Raw genomic sequence first — 24,872 nt, forward strand, 5'->3', positions numbered from 1 at the left:
CTGAGGCTCACCCCCGGGAATTTTCAAGATTGTTATTTGAAAAACAGTTTTAGATGACTTATGATGATGTTAAGGGAGGAAGAGACTTGGGGTCATCGTTCTATAATTTTTCAAAATGCAAACTTCAAGCATGCATTTCCAATTGTGAATTATTTGTGATTGTGACACGTAAAGGGGGGTCTGGGGGCTCTCCCCCGGGAAAAATCTGGAAATTGTAGTTTGAAAAATGCAGTTTTAGATGATCTATGGTGATATTAAGGGGAAAAGTGATGCGCCTACCCCTCCACCCCCCCCCCCCCAAGTTTAAAGCCTTAAAAAGACGATTGTAGACTATTTTTTTTTAATTTAGTGCACCTCCAGTTTCTTGAAATTAAAGCTTCGAAAACGTAATTTAAGCCAACCTTCGATGAAAAGGGAAGTATGAGTTTTGAAGGGGCTAGAGACCAGAAATGTTTTGTAATTGAAGCACTAAAAGCGGGATTTAAGACATTTTTTGATGATGTTGGCGAGAGAGAGAGAGATAGAGAGAGGGGGGAGGCATTCTCTCGAAAAAAATTCGATCTGTTGAAACCGCAGTTTTAGAAGATTAATGGGTGGTTGTGGGAGATGTTAATGGGTGGAGAGATTCAGAGTCTTCCCCTGACAAATTTTCAAAATTAAATCCAATTAACGCAATCGTAGACGATTTTAAATACTGTTAGAGGAGTAGAAGGTTTTGGAGATCTCCCCCGAAAAATTTTCCGAATTGAAGCCTTAACAATGAAATGTTTGAGAATCTTCGGTAATATTTGGAGAACGAGTTTCGGGATGCCTCAAGGAGTTTTTTTTAAATTAAAGTCCAAAAGACGAAATTTATTCGACCTTGAATGATGATGAATGATTAATTGAGAGGGCGTTTCTCGGAGGTTACGTAGGAAGCACTCTCACAGCTTTTCGAAATTGCAGTCCTAAATACTAACGTGTAGGCCATCTTTAATGACGTTAGGGTAAGGGTTTGAGAACGCTTTCCCGGGATTTTTTCAAAACCTAAGTTTTAAACACTCGCTTACAGGCCAGCTTTGGGGACGTAAAAAGAAGGGTTTTGGAGTTCCCCACTCTTCCTTTCAGTTTGGCTACGTCCCTCCTATCTTCATTGTAAATTTCAATAATTGATAAACATATCGTGGTAATTTTTTTTTTTTTTTTTCAATTTTGAATTGCCAAACACTATTATTTGCTTGGATTTTCCTTAGTAAAATTTTCAATTTCCCGCGCAATATTTTTGCTTTCTTGCACTACAAGCATTTGCGACCTTAGAAAAAGGATTTTTAACATTTTGAACGGATGTGGTAATTTTCTGCGATACCTTAGGTCTCTATTCTACTTCATTTTATTTTAAATATGCCACCTGCATCTCTTAATCAAACTTTGATTTACTTACGATTTTTACATTCAAAACATTTAGAACTTTTGGTATGAGTATTCATTATAATACTTTGAATCTCTCATTGCATCTAACTGTTTTTTTTTTCTCTATCTCTCTATTTAAATTTATTTCGGCGACCAATACATTTTTCTCCACTTGGCAATGATTTTCAGGACAACATTTTTCATCAAAAAAAAAAGTACATACATATGGGAATGTTTCGGCGACCCCTATCCTATGGGCTGTTCTTTTATTTATGTATTTTTATTTATTTATTTTTTAAACTGCAGAACCATGAAGCATGGTTTCGTATAACCAGGGCCGCCGAGAGACAAGGCGTGCAACATGTTAGTTTGGTCACTTGTCATCCCTCCCATTATTCAAATTTTACTCTATACACAATGTTTTTAATTCGAGACGAGCCCATAGTTTCTGACTTGGCAGACATACGCACTCTGTGGTCTAGTGAAGAGTGTACTGTACTCAATACTTATTTTTGTGTTAATAAAAATGTTTGAAGTGTACATTTCCGCGGCCCTTACTTACTCTTGATAAAAGAGAATCACGGATGTTTTTAAATTGTATTTTAAGATTACATTTTCTATTCAACTTTGACAGAAAAAATACTTTTTGTTACTATTATTTCACTTGTTCATTTATAATTACTATTTTAATTTTTTTAAATAACGAAGAGTTTTCCTTTTTTTCCTTAGTTGCATTGCTATAAAATGAAATTGGTGGCCACACTTCAGAAAAACGAGGAGGGAGGGGGGCTTGCTACGGCGACGGCCCTGAAAAGTACACGGAAAAAGTATTATTAATGCTTCTATTTCTTGTTGAATGAGTTTAAATATTTTTTCTTTCGAAAATTCAAAAATTTCATGTCCTAAATAAAAAGAAAACCTTCTGGAAAAAAATCCCCCCCAAAAATTTTGATGGCGCAACTTGCGCCATAATCCCCCCCTGTGGGCACCCCTGTATTAATACAGAAGTGAAATACTAACTAGAAATGTTATCAGTCATATTTTGACTTAAGGGGCCCTAAGCTATTTCAGGCACACCTAGGGGGGATCATGGTGCAGCCTGTGGCATTGAAATTTTTAGAGGGGGGGGGGGTGCACCTTTGCTCTAAGGGTGGGGTGGGCATCCCTGGGTATGGGGCCCTTTTTAAAATGCTGTTGGTAGCAAGTGTGAAAAATGGATACAAAATTCTACGTTTTGAAGCCTTATAAGGTGTAATTGGAACAATAAAAATAATTAGGAAAAAAATAGACAAACAAAACTTTCTTAAATTTATATTACTGGTTTGCAAAATAAGATAATACACAGTAAAAATTATTTTTGGCTTGACAAATTAATGAAGCAGTCAACAGAGAGAAGGATGAGATAAGATAATTAGGACTCGACCGATTAATCGGCCTGGCCGATGCATCAGCGCCGATGGTTCAACAATTTAGCCATCGGCATCGGCGGCCGATGCTAACTTGCGGGTAACATCGGCCCATCGGCCTTAAAAACATCGAAAAGCCGATGGAACTGGCCGATGTTTTCGAAAAAAAAGACCTTTGCTGCTTTACTTTTTAATACAAAGTAAAGGGAGTTATTGTTTTCATATGAAATTGTGCACTTAAATTTCAGTATGAATTTCTATTTCAGTCACCCTGAAAGAGTTCTTAATACTGCATTCAGGTTATCAAGCAAGTTAATTATTGCGTCGTTTATTGCGGCTGGATGTACGTATGTATTTCTCATAAGTGATAACTCAAGGATGGTAAGCTGTAGAAGGTTAAATTTTCGCATATGGGGTGTGCGTACGTTCCAGTTGTGCAGTTTCCTTTTTCGAACGGGTGCTCTAAAAAGCCTATTTACTCATTTTTTGTGGTTATTAATTACTTATTTCAATGCAAACCTAATATAGCATCTCAGACTGACAATCATTTGGTGATATATTGACGAATCGGAGACTAACTTGAAAACAAATATGAGATTGCGAAACCGGCTTTTGTGTCATTTTGTTAGATTTCCGTTGAACCGACGGTAATTTTTAATTTTTCGATATTTGTAATACGAATCACAGTAATACAGTCTTTTCTGTATCGCTTCGGCGGAGTTACAAGTTTGGGGTCCGTCGAAATACATTTTGGGGAACTATTTCTCTATCACGGAAGTTTTAAAACATTTATCATATGCATTTTTGTAACTCCTAAGGTGCCCCTATGGTTATGGGGCTTATCGCGCATTTGCAACATTTGCTATATTTTAAATCCGCCCAGCACGTCAAAACAAACTCGGGTGCAAGTTTTAAAAGGGTTTTTCTGCTCAATGTTTATGATTATTTTGAACTTATTTTTTACGACTATTTTTTGTATTTCCGAGAACACTTGCGTGCCCCCCCCCCCCCCGCCCTCCCTTTCTTCTACATCTGAAATTGAACTCTATTTCTACTTCCGAGTCGTTTAAAACTAACACCATTCATAAAATGAGATATTTTTTTTCAAACTTTATCTATTGTTTAGGAAGAATTTAAAGCATTAATGTAAGAAACTGATTAAAGACGTTTTGAACAGTGACATAATTCCGAAATCAAAGGGACTTTTGATTTTTTTCTTCGGAAGTGCTGAAATAGATTCAGAAGCGTTGGTGGTAGCTGTTCTGTACTAAAAAATGAGACCGAACTTTAATGTTGTGAGTTACTCCACAATCAGAGGGCGACCCAACCCACCCTCCCTTGTCGTTTCAAGCATTTCTTAAATATTTAGCGATTATTTATTTTGCTCAAGAAATGTCATTTTGCGTTGTATTTCTCATACTTGTTTCACCTATATTTCGTAATGAGTCACCCTTTTGGCATCATATAGCGATCGATTTTTTTTTCTGTTGTTAAGTAACTATTTCTATGTATTTTTATAAAATCAATGAATAAGTTATTTTCGTTTTCACCATATTTTTAATAATATGTTATAGAAACGTTTCAAGAATTTTCTATTATGCATTTTTTTTAAATTTCAGAAAATTATTGTTAAATTGAAAAATTTAATTTGAACTTGTTTGTAGTGCTTCGTAAAAGATTAAACAATCAAATTGTTCAATATTATGTGAGCAAACATCAGATCAAGTAGTATGTGTTGTGTATTCAGTTAATATTAACTTGGGGTAAATATTGAGTTTGCATATTGTAACTGCGTTTTAAGAACCTCGATCTTTTCATGGCTATTTCTTTTTTTCTGCAAAATTTATGTCACTGTTATAGCTTTTATGAAAAATGCAAACTTTTCTATTCATAAATTTTAAATAAGTACAATCATAATCTAACATGATTTAATATTGTAATTTATCTGTTACCTTTTCAGTTTTAATTTGATGGTTAAAAAATGTTTACCGGCAATCTTTCCACTTTAATTGCGTAATTTGTTTGACGGTTTCTATTTTTATTCTTAATTTTTTTTTGAATGATTAAACAACATAATTTAATGTTTTTTAACTATGTATAGTGTACCTAAATCCATGCATTATTACATTATTACTGAAATCTTAGTTATGTGTTCAATTAAAAAAATAAATCAATTGGTTATTAAACAATCTTTGTTTTTCTTCCTTTTTTGTCTTTCTTTCTTTCTTTTTTTTTTTGCTGTTGTTCTTTCTTTTTCATCATACAGCAGTCAAAAACGTAGAAGCATAACCTAAACCCTATATAGATTAAACGTAGTACGATCTAAAAGTTCGGGGACAAGCTGTATAAAACCTTACACAGAATAGTTCACATTACAGAAGCACATCTACCTTCAAAGGGTCACCTTGAGGGACTATGTACTTCTACCAATGTTCATATAACTTTGGGAAACACCCCTGGAAGCCATTTTGTGCAGCCTTCTATGATGCAGCTTTATCTTCTCCTGACGAAAGAAAGCGGCGTCCATGCAAAGTTTTTTTGCTGGGAACAGGTAAAAGCCACACGGAGCTAAGTCCGACAAAACGTTATGTTATTTGTTTGTCATATCAGAGTATTGACCAATCGAACCGTGCATCCTCAACATGAAAGTCGCTTTCTTCCCCACGATGAAGTTAAAGCAGCAGCGCAAGAGGCTTTACAGGAGGTTGCGAAAAATGACTGTTAGGAGTGCTTCTAAAAGCAACGTTAGCAGAAGTGCATAGCATTTCAAGGTGACTTTTTTTGTAGATAGATGTGCTTCGGTAGTGTGAACTATTAAGGTAAGGTTTTATGCAGCTTGTCCTCGAACTTTTAGATCATACTACGTACGTATGAGTTTTCAACTAAATATTTCATAACGTTTTTTGAGTGATGCAAGTTTAAGCGCATGAAGACATCACAAGAGAACCTGCGATAATAAACTGAGGAGGTGTTCAAAAGGGATATTCAGGTCATCTATATATTCTTAGGTACATATGCATGTACAGATGTGCCGAAAAAACTTGTGAACTTTAAATTGGGTGATCGTAAAATTGAAGTTTAGGTCGAAATCTTTTTTTTTTTGTGATGATAATTCCCTATTGGTAGAAAAGAAGTAAAGTGAAATAAATAAATGATCCTTTAAATCCCTGACAATCTTATCAATTTATTTCCGTTTTTTTTTTTTTTTTTTTTTTTTTTTTTTTTTTTTTTTTTTTTTTTTTTTTTTGTCATCGGCCTACGGCATCGGCCATTTGGAGGAAAAATATCGGCCATCGGCCATCTTTGAACAATCGGCATCGGCCCACCGGCCAAAAAATGAAATCGGTCGAGCCCTAAAGATAATGCATTGTTACTTGCTCACATTAGCTTTTGATACATTAGTTTTTGATCACCCCTCTAACCTACTGACAAATACAACAATGAATTAAATATAAAATAACCAATAGTAAAAAATGCAAATAGTGTACAGCAGGAGTAATGGGGGATACAAGTTAAATTTTCTGAAAACAGTGTAAATCTTTCAAAAACTGAGGAAGCATGACCCCCCCTCCCTCACCCACCCATATGGTGAAAATTCTAAAATTAAAGTTTGTAGCCACACTTTTCAAGCACTTGAAAATGTAATTTATTTTTTCAAGTACTTTCCATGGGCAACAATATAGGGGGGCAAGTGGGGGCTCAAGCCCCGCCCCTAGAAATGAGAACTTCCTTGCTTTTAGTGCTTTTTTCTTTGCAAAAATGTATAAAAATTTCTTTTCCAGCCATTAATGAATAAGTTATTAAAAAAATGTCAAACTTTAATATCCCTAATCTCTACTGAAATCGGTTTCCACGGGGAAAATATTCTGCGAAACTATGGGAAAATTTTTTGAGCCCCCCCCCCCCCCTTTAAATTTTGCATGTGGGCACCCTTGGTACTTTCCATTTTTTTTAGTAACAAATCGTGTAATTTTTTGGTAGTTTGGGGCTTGCAACAAAGCAGGGGCCTTAAGCTGTAGCTTGTTAAGCTTATAGACAAAACCAGCCCTGGATGTTATGCATGCATTAAAAGAGTTAAAGTTAATTGAAAGAAAAATATAATCAGCCAGCAATACTGCATTTAACTTTTACATTAAATTCTTATACATTAATTCAATTCTTAAAGAGCATTGAATTTTGTCTAGAAATTTTCAGATTATTTTAACAGCAGCAAAAAGGAATTTCATTTGTTTATACATTAACAAGGTACATAGTAAAACTACAAAATGCAAGAAATCAGATTCCCATGGCGGATGCAAAGATATCGCGATTTTCAACACGAAGGCATTAAAAGAATAAAAATGGCATGTAAAAGAATTTATTAAAGTAAAATTATTTTTGAATTGCACTAAAGTTCTATGACAAACATAGAACTAATAACCATTAACAAAATTGCAGCTGAAATGAAATTAAACCTGATTCAAATTTCAACTTTTTGACTCTTAAAAAACAAGAAATTATGCTTGAATTTTTTAAATTTGCAATTTTAATAAAAATTAAAAGAAATTTTATTTTTCTGCATAGTAAGCAGTAAAATCAAGAAAGTTTCAATTCTCAGTTGGAACCCTGTGGCAGAATGCTGCCGACACCGCGACAGACATGACTGCTACGACATTGTCACAGAATGAGAAAGAGATTTTGTGCAGAAAGATTTCGCACTAAGGGGGGAAAAAAATCACCAATAAAAACCAAAGGATAGCTGTTTTATGGTAAAAAATTTAACTCGACTACGAATTAAGGAATAATCCTGATTTTCTGCGAAAAATTAAATAATTGCAACATTTTACAAAAATTTTAAAAAACTGGCGAGCACTAAATTGAGCGATCATTGATGATTGTGGTAGTCTGCAACATCGGAGATCGGGAGATATGGCATGGATAAAAGCCGTTTCTAACCAGAACTTCTCCCCATGTGGAGCAATTTTAAAGCAACCTTGTATTGATCAAAGAAGAGTGATTTCGCATCAGCTTTCCAACACACATTTGCGTGAAAATTTGTGCCAACTTATTGACTTATTTTCACCTCTGTTGAAAAATTAATTTAAGCCCTTGAAAAATGGCTTATTTGTAGTGTTGTAAGTTGCAGCAACAGAAAACAGATGGAATACTTGATAAATTGTATGGTATTTTAGGCTGACCAATCCAATCGTTATTCAGATGGGGGTGCTTATATGAGTGAAAATCTTTTCTCTTTGGAGGAGTTATAGATTTTTTTCTCAATGCATATTCTAATTAAATTCTTTTTCCTTCGTATGGAAAGGGAACTTTTATTTGCTCCAGTACCTAATTTAAATTCTTTTTTTCACATGAGGGAGAGGGCAGGGTGGGATCTCTTTTTTGCTTTAAATGCATTAATTTTGCTTTAAATTTCTCTTTAGTATTTTAATAAAATCCTATTTTCCTCTGGGTAGGGTGGTTGAATTTCTGATTTGTTCCGACTAAAATGTGTTTTTTAATTAAATTAATTTTCCTGTTTTTTTGGGGAGGGGGGGACTTTGTTTATAATATTGTGTATTGCATATATTAAGTTTTTTGTTGTGGGAGGGTGACCTTTTATTTATTCATTCATTTTTTTCAACAAATCACATGCATGTTTTTTTTTTTTTTCAAACTGTATTGCATATTTTAATTAAATTCATTTTCCTTTTGGGGGGGGGGAGGGGGATACTTCGTTAGAAGTGTCTAATGCATACTTTAGTTTTTTATGGGAGGAGGAGGGGTGATCCTTATTTGTTTTTTCAAATCACATGCATGTTTTAGTTTGTTTTTTTTTTTCTTTGGGGAAGGGTCCCCCCCCCCCTGAACTGTAATGCATATTTTACTTTAAAATTATTTATAGATGTTGCATCTGTATTTTTCTGGTATTAAGAACTACAGATAAGTGCTAAGAGATTAAGACTGAAAACTTAAATATGAGAGTGGCATCTCTGTTTAAGCAATCACCCCTGCTATAACATAATAATTTACACAGGGTTCATACTCATTTTTAAAAGTGAAAATTAAGGTATTTTTAAGGATTCTCAAAAATTTGTAAGGACTCATCGGAAATAATTAGATAACTTTAGGTACACCATTTCTAAGTTTTCCAGGTGGCAAAGTACTTGAAACGTATTATATATACCAGGGGTTCTCAAACTAGATCCCATTATGAGAATAGGAGAGGGGTGCCGTGAAATGTCTGTGTAAGGTGAGTCCACCAAATAATTACTGGTTGACCAGTAAGGAAATCCTCCATTTTTTGATACAATGTGACAAAAATTCACGAAATTCTCTTTTATCATCATCAAAAAGTCTGACTGATGATAAAGTGTGATCAACAAGCCATTTTTATCTACCAGGCAACAGTGCAAAACTGTAACAAAACTTGTTGCAAAAGAGTGATATCAAAACCAACTGATCTTTTGCGATAAATTTTGTTTATGTGTGATTCTCTGAAGTTGAACTAGAACATAAAAAAGTTGCATACTGTTCTTGAAACCTAAATTATGTAGGTCACAAATTCAAAAAGAAAAATGTTGTTGTGTGTCGTCATTTTCTCCCAAGGTTTGACAACATAGAAAAGTAGATGGTAGTACAATAGGACCATAGTTCGATATTAACACTTGTAGTTTTATATAACAACGGAGTATTTGGGAGGAGGATATGATCCTGAGCACATATGTGCAGCATATGCACATATGTGCATATGCTGCACATATGTGCACAAACCAGGGTTGGCAAGTTTCTGCCGGGGCGGTTAAAACCACTGGTAGAAACCGGTTAAAACCGGCATGGCAGAAACTGGCAAAAACTCACAAAATGATATAAAATTAAATGTTGACACACAGTAGAAAATACATGGAAAAAAAAATTGTTAACTAAAGCACAATCAATTGTTACATTGCAACAAATGTTACATTGTTTGGACCCTGCAGTTGCCTCTTAGAAAAGGTGGTTTAAAAAATCTAAACAGTTTCTCAATTTAATGTGCACAAATGAGAAACTTAAGAATATTCTTGCAACAGAAGAGCTAGCAGGCAACGCATCAAGGAACAAGCAATATTCGTGAATATTTCATCTAGTGTATATTTTTTCAAACTGGTCCACCATATAATAACTGGAAAAGTGGTAAAAATTTGACTGGAAAAATTAGTTTCGAGAAATGGGGCTAATTTGTTTTGCATAGTTGTGACATTAGGTACATACAAAATCTAGGTTAAAATTGGCAAGTAAAATTCTGACACTTTCTTCTTGAAGCAGGTGATAATTAAAATCACAAGCAATTTAGATGAAGCATATAGCAAGCAAATTACAATCAATAATTCCTGTTTAATTTTGTATGTCACTCCTCTTTCCTAAGAACCCATATGATTTTTGTCCTTTGTTAGATTAATCCAAATATTACGAGCATTTGCAATTGAAAAGTTCCCTTTATAAACTAAATCAAGGGAATTAGCATAGAATTTTATTTTTTACAACGATGAAATGAAGTTTGATGACTCAGTTTATTTAATCAAATATCATTTAATAATTACTTTAAAAGTTCAGTTAAGTTAAAGTTATTAAAGACGCTTTTTAGTTTTTGCCAGTTTCTGCCGGTTTTTACCAGTTTCTGCCACTGGCACGGCAAAAACTAGTTTCTGCCGGCAGAAAGCCAACCCTGGCAAAAACTGGGCGCTTATTCCAAGCTCGAAATTCACCTTGCGAGATTAGTTCTGATCGCCTCACTAGATGGCGCTCTAGGGAAAAAAGCGGGTCTCGAAAGGAAATTCTCACAAGTAGCAATTCCAATCGCCTAAAGAAGGGGAAAAGTGACTTTTCGGGCGCTTATTTGCGGAGCGAAATCTCGACTGCCCGAAAGTAGGTGAGATTGTGCGATTTTTGTGATACAATTTGGGAGTTTGTCTTTCTGAAAGGTATTGGCTCGAGGAAAACGAATTTGGATGTTGCCAAACTTGGAGATGGTGCAGGGGGCAAGGGGGGGGATTAAAACTGCACTGGGGGGGGGGGGGGCAAGTAGTTTTCCGTTAAATTTTTGTGATACAAAAATGGGAGTTAGTTTTTCTGAAAGGTATTGGCAAGCAGAAAACAAATTACAATGTTACGAACCTTGAACATAGTGAAAAGGAGGGAGGGGGATTAAAACTGCGCTGGGGGGGGGGGCAAGTGGTTTTCCGTTACATTTTTGTGACACAAAAACGGGAGTTAGTTTTTCAGAAAGGTATTGGCAAGCAGAAAACAAATTAGAATGTTATAAACCTTGAACATTGTGAAGGGGAGGGAGGGGGGTTAAAACTGCGCTGGGGGCAAGTGGTTTTCCGTTAAACTTTTGTGACACAAAAACGGGAGTTAGTTTTTCTGAAAGGTGCAAGCAGAAAACAAATTAGAATGTTAGGAACCTTGAACATAGTAAAAGGGGGAGGGAGGGGAAAAGTGGTTGAACGTGGAATTTTTGTGATAAAATTACGGCAGTTGGTTTTTCTGATAGGTATTGGCACGAGGAAAACCAATTAGGATGTGGCCAACCCCAAAAATGGTGCAGGGGGGGGGGTATAACTGCAAATATAAAATTGGTATATATGCAACATTTTTCGCTTTACAACAAGTTTTCAAAGCTTAAAATGCTTAATTCATCTAATAAGAACATTATAATGCACAAACACCCGAATTAAAATGCAGGCACGTGTTTCGGAAGACACGTGTTAAGAGCTTCTTTTTCAATGTAAAAAATGTTAGTTTGTGAATGAAAATGCATTCGGCTAAGGTTGATAACTTCCATTGATTCCACTTTCTTGTAACCAAACCCATCATTTAGGAATTAAGGTAAGGGTGGGGGTGGGGGGGGGGATCAGGGGCACTTCTAATTTTCAAGAAATAATGCATTTGAAATAATTAAGGGGCTAGGAATTTCCTACTCCCTCTAATTTTTTTGACCGCTCGACGGCCTGCACAAATGCGTCTAGGGCAAATTTTATGTAAAAAGCGTTTATAAATGTTATTTTTCTTTTGTACATTATCCCACTTAAAATTTAGTTTTTCACAAAAGTACTAGTTTCTGAAAATTGTATGAATTTCAAATTTACACAGAATATACAATCCTTTTTTTTTTTGCGTTTTAGGGGGGGGGGGGGGTGACATCACAAATTACCGCCCCAGGTGTCACCCATGCTGGGTACGCCACAGACGTAGGTATTTTTTTTTTTCTTTTTTTTTTTTTTTGTCTTCTTTTGCTATAAAATCCTCCTCCCCCCTTTTTTCCTAAATTCTTTATTTATTACCTACTGTCAATATTCAATTTCAATTGAATTCAATTTGTAAGAAAATTTATTTTTCTTTACTGAAATTTGATATTGATTAACTAATTACAAAACAGTAGAAAGGCTGGTAATATCTGGGGAGTTGTTTCTAAAATTTGATTTTCCATTTCGCCAACATCAAAATTAGCAATATTATACAAATACTGTATTCGATTATACTGTAAGCATTTGTAAATTGGCTGCTATATAATATGATGCATTTCAAGGAAAAGAGAATACTTAAAAATGCTCCTTTTTTCTTTTCTTCTTCAATTTAGGATCTTTCCTTTGAATTGAACTTTAAAGTTCTTTATCAGCTGAAGAGATTTATTCATTTGCAGATTTATTCATCAAGACTTTTGGATGCCTCTAAACCTTTCGCACTCTGCACTTCATTAGACACGGCAACAACATAATATTCAATCCACGATTACGAACTATTTATATTTTTTCGTCTGCATTTATGCCGGTTCAGATTTTTTTTTTTTTTTTTTAGTATAATTATTTTTTTAAAGTTATTATTTCGATTATAGTTTCTTGGGAAAAAATATATTTCATATAAGACATTCTTACTAACATAGATGGTGTTATATAGTAAATCAACAAAATTTACGGATAATTTTTTTCAAATTTATGTATTGGCTGTTTTAACCTCTTCGATTTTTGTTTTAGACGCTGTAATAAGCAAAAAATATGACTTACTTTTTGCCATTCGACTAAGCTTTTTGCACCGGAACCCTCTGCCATTTTTCCTTTGTGTACTATTTTGTAAAATTCTCGGAGAATTAATTTTTAAGAACATCTGAACTTGCTTCAAGAAAATCTAAAATTATTTCGGTGTGATTCTTTGTAACGTAAAACGTATTCTTTGAAGAATAGCCATTAGCGTGCCAGTCGTCAAAGTTCGCGCTTTTCCATTTCCATGCAAAGATTAAAGCAAAACAAAACTAGCTGCACTGAAAGGACATTGGTTGGAAGAAGTCACGTGTACCTCCTGGCCGACCAAAATAATCGAAAAAATTGGCGCCTCTTCGATAGACAGCTGCGAGCTGTTCAGAATTCAACGTTGCGAGATTTTTTCGACGACATCGATCACGTGACGGGAAATCTCGAAGTCGAAACGAGAGTAGTTTGGAATGACCACCCTGTGCTCAGGTGTGGGGAAAAAAACCCTGAAAATAACGACTTATTTTAGAGATGGACTAGTGTGCTGTGAGAAAATTCTTAATCTTCAAAGGGGTGCCGCGAGCCGAAATTGTTTGAGAACCCCTGATATATAAACATACAGGAGCAATTGACTGCAAATTCACATTATCAGTGAATTATATTTTAAATTTTCATAGATCATAGGGATGAGAGTAGTCAGGGAGCAAAAAAGAGAAAATCCAAAATAATAATAATAATAATTTTTAAAATCATGCAGAAAGGGGATGTGGATCAAAATAGCTCCCAGAGTCCATGATATTCCAAAAGTCAACAAAAAATGGCTAATTTACAGTTTCAAAGATAATATGAAAATTTTCTCCTATTAATTATGCTTGAAATAATTGGGTAGTAACTAATACAATACATGGCACATATTATTCTTAAAGCATAATATTTGTTTCTCAAATTTTAATTCTAAAAAAAGATCAGGAAAATGGAGATAACTGTAGAAAATTATTTGTACAGTAAAGCATTATTTTTAAAGATTTTTTAGCATACATTATGGGAGTAAGTGAGAGGCAAATTGAAGGAACATAACTGAAATTTCTTTTCTTCAAGACTATGGCTTTGTTTTTATTGCTTTTCATTTGCTATTGCTACTAACATCCCATTTTGTACAAATTTGCTGCCTTAGACCATTTTTTGCAAGTTTTTTCTATATAAATTTAAATTTTGAAAGAGAGGCAGCTATTTCTAGCTCCCATGTCCTCAAACAGAGTTGAGAGAACAAGAATTCAATCCTGGCTGCATCACTCAATGATGTCCATTTTTCGTATTTTTTAGAGAAAAATATCTTTTTTAAAAAATAACATTTGAATTTAAGGTATTGAAAATAAGAACATCAATTTTAAAATTAGATTTGTTTGTAAAGTAAAAATTCTACAACTGAGTGAAAAATAAATAATTGATAATCCTTTTTTCTTGCATTGAAACTCAAAATTTGAATTAAAAAACTTACTTTTAAAAACTTAATACTATTTCAGGATCAAAAGAACAACTTGAAGTTGCTTCATTTAATCATGAGATTCCAAAAAATTTTACACACTGTAAAGCCTTAACCAGACTTAGATAAAATGAAAAGCTTTCTGCAAACACAAATCCTAACTGGAAAATTTTCTGCAAGTAATTATCTTGCCTAACTCACCCTTGAATAAAGAATTAAATTTATACTCAAATATGAAAAAGGACAAAAAAAAGCTAAAAACAATCATTTATTTTTTTTTTTACAATAACATATAGTTTGTTCTTAATTTTCACCAACTGAAGAAAACTGCTAAAACCGTTATTTTTCACACATGTGCTTTAAAAGGCTTTTGGAGAAAGGCTTCAACAGAAATAAACTGGGATTTTTTAAAAAAAATTCCCTTAAAATTTTTTTATTATTGTTTTTATTTTTTTATTAACATTGGCAAAAAATTTCTGCAGAGCCAAAAATTTTCTGCAAACGCTGTTCGCGCGTTCGTCTATATTATGCAAGACTGGCCTTAACCATTACAGATTTAGCATAAATATTTTGAAAGCTGTTTTAAATGCATAAAAAAGTAACCATGCTAAGTTTCAATAACATCCGAGATTGTGGGAGTTAGACCACATTTTTCTGACTGATTTTTGCAGTCTTTCTAAAATAAATTTAAGAAATAAAAATATTATTGAAATAATGAATAAAATAAGCAGATATAAAATAACCATATGGTGAAAAAACCTTCCAACATTAAAAATGATTGAAATATTTGCAGGATGCAATAAGATTGAAATCAAAAAGGAAGCACGCAATTTTCGGCGAAACACATGTTTGACGTCGTTGGCATGTCCCCCAAATGTACGTTTTCCGCAAATATCACGGAGAATGAAGATATGAAGGCTAAAATAGAAAAATGGGACCAATTTGATAGTTTAAAAAAAGGAGGGAAATTTTCAGAAAATTAAGGACTTTTTAAGCGTTTATTTAGGGACATTATTTTGCTTGATGAAATTAAGGGTTTTTTAAGGAAGTACGAACCTTGTTACATTAGCATTACATAAATTAGCATAATAATTTATAATGCTTTTGGTTAGATTCGATTTTTTTCTCCAATATAGATTTAGCTCAAGGTCCCTTTTTTTCTCGAGCAAAAACTGAAATTTGTTGGAAGCCCACATACAGAGCTTTAATGCTTTTGGTTTTTGTATAGATGAATTTACTTAAACAAGAAGTTGTGGGAAATATGTTAATAGATAAATAAATTTTTCACTTTTAAAATGAATTGCACTTAAGTTTGTCCATTAGTTCATTTTTCACTTCACAGAGCATTCTTGCAGAAGGTCCATTAGGTCCAGAAAATTTGTCGCAGAAAGCAAAATAAAATTCGGCCACAGGCGTTGGAAAATGATCGAATTTTTCAAAATGAAGGCATCAAAAGTATGAAAACAGCAATATAATACAAGAATAGCATTTTAACAGGTCTACACAATGAATATTCTTAAAAAGTATTTGAAAAGTTTAGAGTAATGAAAAAAAAATTGGAGGCGCTCCCCCCCCCCCCCACAAAAGCATAACAAAAAGCACCAGAATTCAGGTGAAAATCAAAACACTGCCACCCAGTCTGAAGAATTAAATTTAAAAAAAAGGTTTTTTTTAAATTGTTCAAAATTGCTTTTCTTAGTGAAGACCAAAAAGTTCCTTAAACATGTACTATATGACTTTTTTTTTATTTTGAAGGGGGGGGGGAGAAATAAATGAAAAAATTAGTTTCTTATTCAGCAAGGATATGTTTAAACATGGTTTAAATAATCTCTGTGATAAAATATCAACCAGAAGTGAAATGTAAAATACATTTGATTAATTATCTCAACAGCTGATAAATTAACAGATAACATTTCTGCTAAAAATTCTAGTTTGTTAAAACAAAAAGAATATACACGAAAAAAAAAAAGGTTGCTCAAAGAGAAATAAGCTTTCTATAATAGAATTTTATTCTGTGCATTTTTTAAAAAGAAAATATTCATTTCGTTTTTATTTAATAAAATAGTATATGCATTATGTTCTGTAGGCAGTATTGATCTATGTAGATTTGCCAAGTTGAGCGCTCGTTAATGAAGGACAAAACGGGCGTGGTTTTTACTGTTCTGGGGTATAATTTACATTGAGTATCTACAGTTTGCTCTTTTTTTTTTAAGGAAATAAAGAAACAAGGCCCAAAATTAAAAAAAAAAAAAATATATATTCAGCGACGTTACAAAGCGCAAAATATGCACATACACGCAGTGCTACAGTGAAAGGGCACGGGGCACGGATGCGGAGGGAAATGAATCAAATTCCTTTTTTTTTTCTTTTTAATTATCACACGACAACTACTATAAGTCCAAATGTTTTTTTATTAAATTTGTTAACATTTATTATATAGTTTTGACAATATTGAGCTAAAATACACGTCATATGTTTTTCCCCCTAAACATCCCTACAGTAAAAAAAAGGGTTATTTTCACATATTTTTTAGTCATTTCACAGCAACTGACAATACTAAACAAATTTATTACAACTAAAGAACTTCAAACTCTCGGAAATGAATGAGTAGGAACAATGAATTCATAAGCAAAAATAAAAATTAAAACATTTCGAGGATCAAATTTCAGTTTCAAAATTCACGCAATTTTCCCCTACAAATCCCTATAAAAAACACCTCTCCATTTGCATCAATAAAATTTCTACAACATTAAACAATGAGCTAAAAACGAGATAAATTGAGCAAAATTTAATTAAAAACAATTAAAATATAAGCAGAAAAATCTACAATACCGAAATGCGTGGAGCCATGGCCCTGCTACAACGTTTAACAGCGACACAGAATTCGAAAGGAGCGCGAAGCAGTTTTTCGCTCTTTCGATTAGATTTCCCCGACAAGCAACGACTTGCCCGAAACTAATAGGCAAGAGAAAACGCGATAGAGATAGTTTCACGGAAACCGCAGATGGTGAGGTAACGAAAACGAGTCAACAAAAGATTGAATCGGGTCTGGGCATGTTGCGAAATAAAAATACTCTTTCGCTTTCAATTTACGCGGGTGGGAAGGAATAATAATAGTGTCCGAAAGTTCATCGCAGTGCAAATGATGACGATGGCCGAAGGAGATTAGAATGGGGTAGGATTAACTGAGGATTCAACTCCCATCACGAAAGTTACTTTGCGGGTAAACCCGCCCACCCCCATATTCGAGAAAACGGGATTTGAAATCTAGAAAAAGAACCTTGCTTATGATTCATTCTGAAATTTTCAATGCAACAAAGAGGATTGTTAAAATTTGAGTACACCAGTTTTTTAAAACCAAAACCCTGCTTTCTTCAAAACCCAGGGTTGGCACTCTATTTTAGAGGGGGAAAATCCCTAAGTTTTCCCTGTATGACTATGCAGCATTACAGACTAGCGAACACAAAAACATTAATATCCTATCAGTGAAAAATAAATTTAAAAAAAAGGGCAAAGTAAAGAGAATTCTGAAATGGTGCATGGTGACTGAATATTTATGTTTACCTTTTCATGGAAAAATAAAAGACTTCTAACCATTCATTACTTGGGCCTTAAAAAGTAAATATGCAAAAGTGAACAAGACAATAAATATTAATGACTTATCTCATGCTCTCTGAATTAAATTAGTATACAATTCTGTAAGCAAAATAAAACGTTAAATAATTTTTGCCTTAATTTTAATATTAACTTAAACAAAAAAGAAAAAAACTTAAAACTAAAATTACTCCGGGGCCTCCACAACAAAGGGGCCCCCACAATAAAATTTTAAAAAAAATCCTAATTTTCACGGGGCGAAAATATCGGATATATACATATATATCAAAGTACCGGATATTTTCGAAAATATGATGATCTTTTCGAACCCTGATAAGGGGCCTCCACTCCTTTGCTGCCCCGGGGCCTTCACACTTTTAAATCAGACCCTGGCCACCCCCTTTCTTTCTCAGTCGTCACCTAACAGTGCAGCCCTCAAACTGCATTTATAAGACTGGAAACTTTTCTATCCTTCTTCCAAAGCAATAAATTGGACGTAAAGAATTACCCAGTAATACACTGACGTTATGTTTCAAAAATGGCTATGATATGACATAATGCTATTTGTCTTCTTTTTTAAAAAATATAATAACTTGATGTAAAAATATTAAACCAATGACAGGTAAGAAAGACTTCGCCTTACTTTAAGAAAAGAGCCATTATTGCATCAATAACGTAATTTTAAAAATACATTTTTAGTTTTCTTGATAAAAAAGAAATGGTAACAAGAAATAAATAAATAAATAATGAAAAAAATAGCAAATAAAATTTCATATTTAGACACTTAAGAGTTTCAAACTTGCAGCAACTAAGAAGGGTATAGAAATGGTTATCTCTTTGATATAGTTCAATTATTTTCAAACGCTTGACGATGTTGCAAACCTTATCCCCCCTTCCCCCCAAAAAAGAAAAACACTCCTCAACTCCCCCCCCCCCCCACCAAAGTGGGCACCCCTAATTTTGGAAGGTTTCAGAACATTGCTTTTGATTCCTAACATTAAATAAAACAACGGGCCACATAGATCACCATCGAATATTAGCAGTCTGAAGGGAGGGGGGGGGCACAGCTGATTTGTCATATATACAGTTGGCTCTCTATTAAACGACTTTCAAGGGACCACAAAGAAATCGTCCTAAAATAGAATGCTTTTAAAACTAAAGGGGATCATCTGGGACCATGAAAAGCTGTCAATAGAAAAAGTTCTTAAACAGAGAGCTAACTGTATATGACATTGGTTGTTTTTGAATCAATCATTTAAATAGAAAGTTTCAGAGTGTGACAACCCCCACCCCACCAATAAATTTGCTGCAGATGTCTATGAACATGTTATAAAGGGTGCCCAGCTCACATGAGAGTGTTTTTGGAACACACAAACTACACTATACCATGAAAATTTTTAGAGAGGGAAATTTTAGAAGATTTTAAATCTAATTTATAGGTGTCGTTTCGGAGGGCGGGATGCGCTATTCCCTTTGGGGGGAAGGGTCGCACTATTGCCTTTGGGAGGGATGTGCACCCCTGGTTGTAAAAGTATTTTGAGGCCGATATTTTGAATCCATTAATTAAAATAGTTGTTCCATCAAAAACAATTCAAATGAAAGCCAATTAAAACTGTTATTGCAAATGCTGAGAATTCAAAAAGAAAAAAAAACCTTTATTAGAGCAATGACATGAAGTCGGCAGGGGGCAGGAGGGCGCAATTGTCCCCCTCCCTCTCCCCCAGACTTTGAGAAATTATTTATTCAATTTCGGTGGTGTGGTTTATTGAGTTATTTTTTGATAAAATATCATTGAGTATCATTTTGCGCTCTCCCTCCCGGCTGCATTTTTGTTGAAATAACGAGTTGAATTTAAATTTTTATAACAACAAAAAATTATTTTTTCCATTCAAAAAAAAAACCCCTCATTTTTCATTTCTAGAATATGGAAAGAGGGGGAAAAAAATGATTCCCCAAAATCTATCTGCACTGTAGCAGACAAACGTATTACAGAAACAGCTGTTCAGCAAAGAAAAATAAAATAAAAGGCGCACTCGCCCTCTCCCCTCCTTCCTCTCGCCTTCGCTTGGAAAAGGAGATATCGTCCTTCATTCAAGAGAATGAGCATGCGCGCGCCGAAAACGCTTACGTTATTTACCTCATTTTGCCCCCAAGTAGTCCGAGGACTCATCGGGTCGTCTGCTTGGTAATACTCATCTTCGTCGATGGGTTCTTGTTTGATTTTAATCAAATTGACATGAGGATCGACGTCTTTTTTTAGGCGTCTTTTTAAAGGTAGTCCCATCAATTCGCCTTGCAAGTCTCTTTCAAAGTCTTCGTCCGCGAAATGTTCGGAGCAGATCCGCAAGCTTGAGCTGTCTGTGTGCGCGTCACGTCCGCATTGCAACAGCCATTTCTGGCGCCTTTCGTCATTCACTGGAAATCTGTGGTACGAAACAGAACTGCCGGTCTTTTCGTTGTTATTTGAACAACCCCAAACCGCACAGCCAGGCATGTTACAATTTAATTTGCAAAATCAAGCGGGGAAAAAACAATTATTCCCCCCACGCCGCGTCATGTCTAGAATCGTCCGCGGGCAGGAACCGACTGGTTTTTTATTATCAGAACTTGATTCGACTTGCTTTCGCAGTGTAGATGTAATCCACAACAACACGCATGCGTGTCGTTCCCTTTCAATTGTTATTTTTCCAAGTTTTAATTTTAAACGCGCTTTATAAAATGTCAATACTCCGTTCAGAACGTAAAGCTCAATACATGTCACGTCTTTTGTGCAAGCGGGAACGGGCATTTTTTTTGTTGCAATATTACTTGATACAGCATTCCTTCCTCGTAGGGATACAGCGTTTCCTTCCCCTCGTAAAAGTCATAAGGATTTTCTTTCGTCAGAAAATATTTTCCTGATTTTTGGTTTATATTTTCCTCATTTTTGAAATCTTTTCTAAGGCAAATATTTTTCGTAATTGCCAGGATTTTTTTTTTTTTTTTTTTTGTTTTTCTTTATATGTTTTTATTCTTAGCCATTGAGCCAGGAGTGCCCCCCCCCCAGGATACGACGCTCCTACCCCCAAACAAAAAAGATCAAAACCCCTCTAAAATTATCCCCACACACTAAAAAATTTCCTTGATGCGATCTGTGCCATTGACCCCCTCCCCCCATGGAGACCCATGACTAAGATTATTTGCGAAGTGATTTCCACTTGATTTCAAGTGCATATACATTTGACACAGGGTTCCCACTCCAAAGTAAAGCACCGTAGACACTCAAATCAACGTTTTCATCCGGCTCTTGGTAAATCATAAGATTTTCTTACATAATCTAGTCAAACTTACATAATCTTTTCATCAGGATTTAAACCTAGTTCCTGGAGATCCCAGCAACAGCTGGGTAAAAAACAAAAATAAATTGTAACTAAATGGAGTGCAACTATTAGGACTAACGCCATAGACATAGACAGAGTGGCAGGAATGGGCAACTGCCCATAAGAAGAGAGCCTTTCATCCCCAGGCTCATCCTTAATGTCAAAGGAGATCACAAAAAATTTCTAGTGGGGAGGTGCAAAAATGTTTTCACTTGTATCCGACCATAAATAGCATAAAACGTTTATAGGAGGGGGGGGGGGGCGAGGAGACGAATTACAAGCCTTCTAAGGGATCCCAGGGTCGCCGATAGCTAAACAGCGCCCCGGGGCAAAATACTGACTTGCGGCCGCCAGGGTTGGCAAGGTTTTGGACACCACCTTGCCAACCCTGTTAAAAACCAGGTTTTTTACCGTCCTGTCCAAAACTACATTTTTAGAAAAATTGTATTCTGTGAGAAAACATCAAAAACAGAATAAACTGTATGAAAATAATTGAGCATTTGTTCAATGAGAACATTCAACTTATTTATGCAGCTGATTTTAATCCAGTTACATTGAAGTTGAATTCTTGATTAAAATTTTAATTTGTATGCATGAGATAGTTTAGTTTAGTTTTTTTTTTTTTTTTTTTTTTGACATTAGTAACCAAATTTTCTTATCCTTTCATAACTCTACTAACTGTTACATAAGAAAGTTTTTATAAAAAAGTTATTGGCAACTTTTTTAAGTAAAATATTTTTTTAATGAATATTTTGGAGAAAAACATTATCAAATACTCATTAATTAAACCTCATTAATATCTATATTTATGCATTACGAATAGTGCAGTAAATAAGAATTGATTAGATTACACCGCTTTAGCTTAGTTTTGGACACTTTTAGCAGTTTAGGACGGTAAAAAAACCTGTCCTCTCCTACACCAGTTCTGGACAGTCCAAAACCCAACCCTGGCGGCCCCCTCTCCAACCAATAGACCCCTTAAAAAAATCCTGCCGACTGCCTTCAGTTCTTATTTACATTTCAGTAAGCTCAAGTGCGCCTTCTATACAGCAACATCTGCTTTATAGTAAACTGTCTAGGCGTCATACCATGGGTCAGTGTACAGTGGAGAGACGGAATTGTATTTGGTATTTTTTCTTCATAAAAGGTATAAAAAAGGCTGGTTGAATAAAATTTAAAAAAAAGCTAGCAAACCATTCTAATGTTAAAACAAACATCTCGACACAAGACTTTCAAAATTCTTGAAGTCATTCAATTTTTTTTTTTCCAAACGTATATGTTACAAGACAGAGAGAGAGAGGGTGTAGAGTATTGTTTGGACGGAGGGGGGGGGGGGAATGTCATTATGCACAATCAAACTTAGAGAATTGCATGGAGCACGGAAAGAGGAATAACCATATGAACCAGCAGTCATAAGTGTAACATTCGTGAAGGTCCTCCTCCCCTGGAAAAAGTTCGAAACTATAGTTCTAAAATTGCAGTTAACCGAACACAGGTAATGTTAGGAGAAAGAGAGGTTCAGGGACTTTTATAATGCGTTAAAGCTAGTAGACTCTGCCTTTGAAATTTCTCGAAATTAAAGTCCTATCAATGAAGTTTTTGCCGACTTTAAACGAGAAAGACGGAGGGGGTGGGGGGATGTATGATGGAGAATGCTCTTTAATTTTTCAAAAATGGAAATGAAATATACAAAAAATGCTAAGTTGTAAACCATCTTTGTTAAAATTTTGGAGACAGAAGAGGTTCGGGCAACATTCCTCCAGAAATTTTTTTATTTTGAGGTTCTAACAAAACAATTATAAACCTTCTTTGTAAATGTTAATGAAAAGATTTATATTCGGAAATTCTTTGCCGGAACTTTTTCGGAATTGAAAATGCAAAAACGAAATTATTGATGAGTTTTTATGATGTGGTGGGAGAGAGGATTGGGGTTACTCTCAAAGAATTTTTTGAAAATTTAAGTCCCAAATACAGAATAGGTAGTAAATTATCTTTGATGACAAGGAGAAATGTTCGGAGAACCTTCACCCCAATTGTTTTTTGAAATTTAAGTCCCAAAAATGAAATTTTTATATGATCTTTAATCATGTGAAGAGAACAGTTGGCACTCCTCTGAAATTGTTTTTCGATTTTAAAATACTAAAAACTAATTTCTTGGCTATTTTTGATGAAGTAAGGAGATGTGATGGCGTTCAAGGCTCTTTCTTTAATAGTCTCAAAATTAAGAACTAAAAATGAAATTACAGGGCATCTTTCAGGATAAGGGCTGGGGTTTAGAGAATCTCTCGCAGAAATTATTCGAAAATGAAGTTCCAAAAACGGAATTTTGGATGATGTTAGAGGGAGTGAATGCGGGACTCTTCTGTGGAAATTTGTTAGGGATGGTTGTCCCTAAACCAAAATAAAAGATAATCTTAGAGGATGTTGTGGTATCAGGTACTCTAGTAGAAATGTGTGTAGGGGGGGGGGGGGTGCTGCAATCATATAGCTCATGGATTTGCCATTGCTCAAGTATTGATAGCACTAAAATGCTTTTTTCCCCTATGTATTTTAATTTTTAAACATTGGAATGATGTAGGGATAATGTCGCGACCTCATAAGAAATGCTTGGGAGGCTCAACCCACAGGTTGGCAATCCACAGCGTGACATCACCCAACCGTGTTCGGACCCGGGTAAAAGGGGGACGAAAGCTGCGTGCTCTGTTTGTCACGGTGGTCCCGCTACTCATCGTTTTCCTTCCCAATAGAAACGTCTCTGAAAGATGGCGCCCCGAAAGAACTGCTCCACAAGCCTTTGATGCTTTCAACAAGATGTTGAATAATGGGCTAAAATGTGGAATGAGAGATGTTTTTACATTTTCAACAATGAAAAGAAGTTCAATTAGCAGCAAATACTCTGGAAAAAAAAATTCATTTGAGGAGGCACCCGGGCCCCCTATTGGGCCCGGTCCCGGGGATTTTGAACCTGCTTCCCACCCTCTTGGCAGCCCTGAGGTGTCCAGCCAGGGCCCAATTTCCCAATAGGCAGAGTAGGCAGCTGCCTAGGGCAGCAAATTTTGCTTTGACCACTCATTTTTTTAATTAATTTGTTATTCTTGAAAGTAAAATATCAGCATTTTCATTTTCTACAGAGACATTTTTTTTGTTCTTGTAATTTAATAATAATTACTTTCACACACCTCACGAAAACCGAATGTTTTTCAATCATGGTAATAGATCAGCATTAAACAGCAAGTGAAAGTGTTAACAGGATTGTAGTTAGACTAAGATTTTTAGAGCTATTCTAAATTTTATTCAGTACTGGTTTCCTCAGCGATTGACGTTTATTTTCTTTTTTACATTATCAATGTTTAAAAATTGTTCTCTTTTAATATTAAATCTTGGAGGCAGCTCTGGCCCTAGGTTTTGCGGGGCTCTGTTTTATGGGGCCCCCAATTAAAAAATATTAATGACTGCATCAGGGATGTCTATCTCAGGAATGATGTTACCCCCCCCCCCCCCCGAACGAGACCCCCCAAAAAAGTGGGAAAATACCGCTAGAAACAACACCTTAAAGATTTCAAGGACTCAGTTTTAGTCATTCCTATAGTGTGTGGGGAGCGGGGGATATTCCTAATTTACAGATAAAACGTATCTATGTTAATATTATTTAATCCTAATT

At 34.9% G+C, this 24,872-nt stretch overlaps 1 protein-coding gene across 2 annotated transcripts in view; it reads right to left on the reverse strand.

Annotated features, from left to right (window-relative positions):
• Window positions 1–20,433, reverse strand: part of LOC129221289 (cellular tumor antigen p53-like) — a 61,923-nt gene extending 41,490 nt beyond the window's left edge. For both annotated transcript variants that reach the window (XM_054855748.1, XM_054855747.1), the window contains exon 1: window positions 19,990–20,433. In XM_054855748.1, coding sequence (XP_054711723.1) covers window positions 19,990–20,346 — 357 coding nt within the window. In that variant the 5' untranslated portion in view covers window positions 20,347–20,433. The remainder of the gene's footprint in view (window positions 1–19,989) is intronic.
• Window positions 20,434–24,872: the final 4,439 nt, after the last annotated feature.

Source organism: Uloborus diversus, chromosome 4 (assembly GCF_026930045.1).
Source record: "Uloborus diversus isolate 005 chromosome 4, Udiv.v.3.1, whole genome shotgun sequence".
Taxonomy (NCBI): domain Eukaryota; kingdom Metazoa; phylum Arthropoda; class Arachnida; order Araneae; family Uloboridae; genus Uloborus; species Uloborus diversus.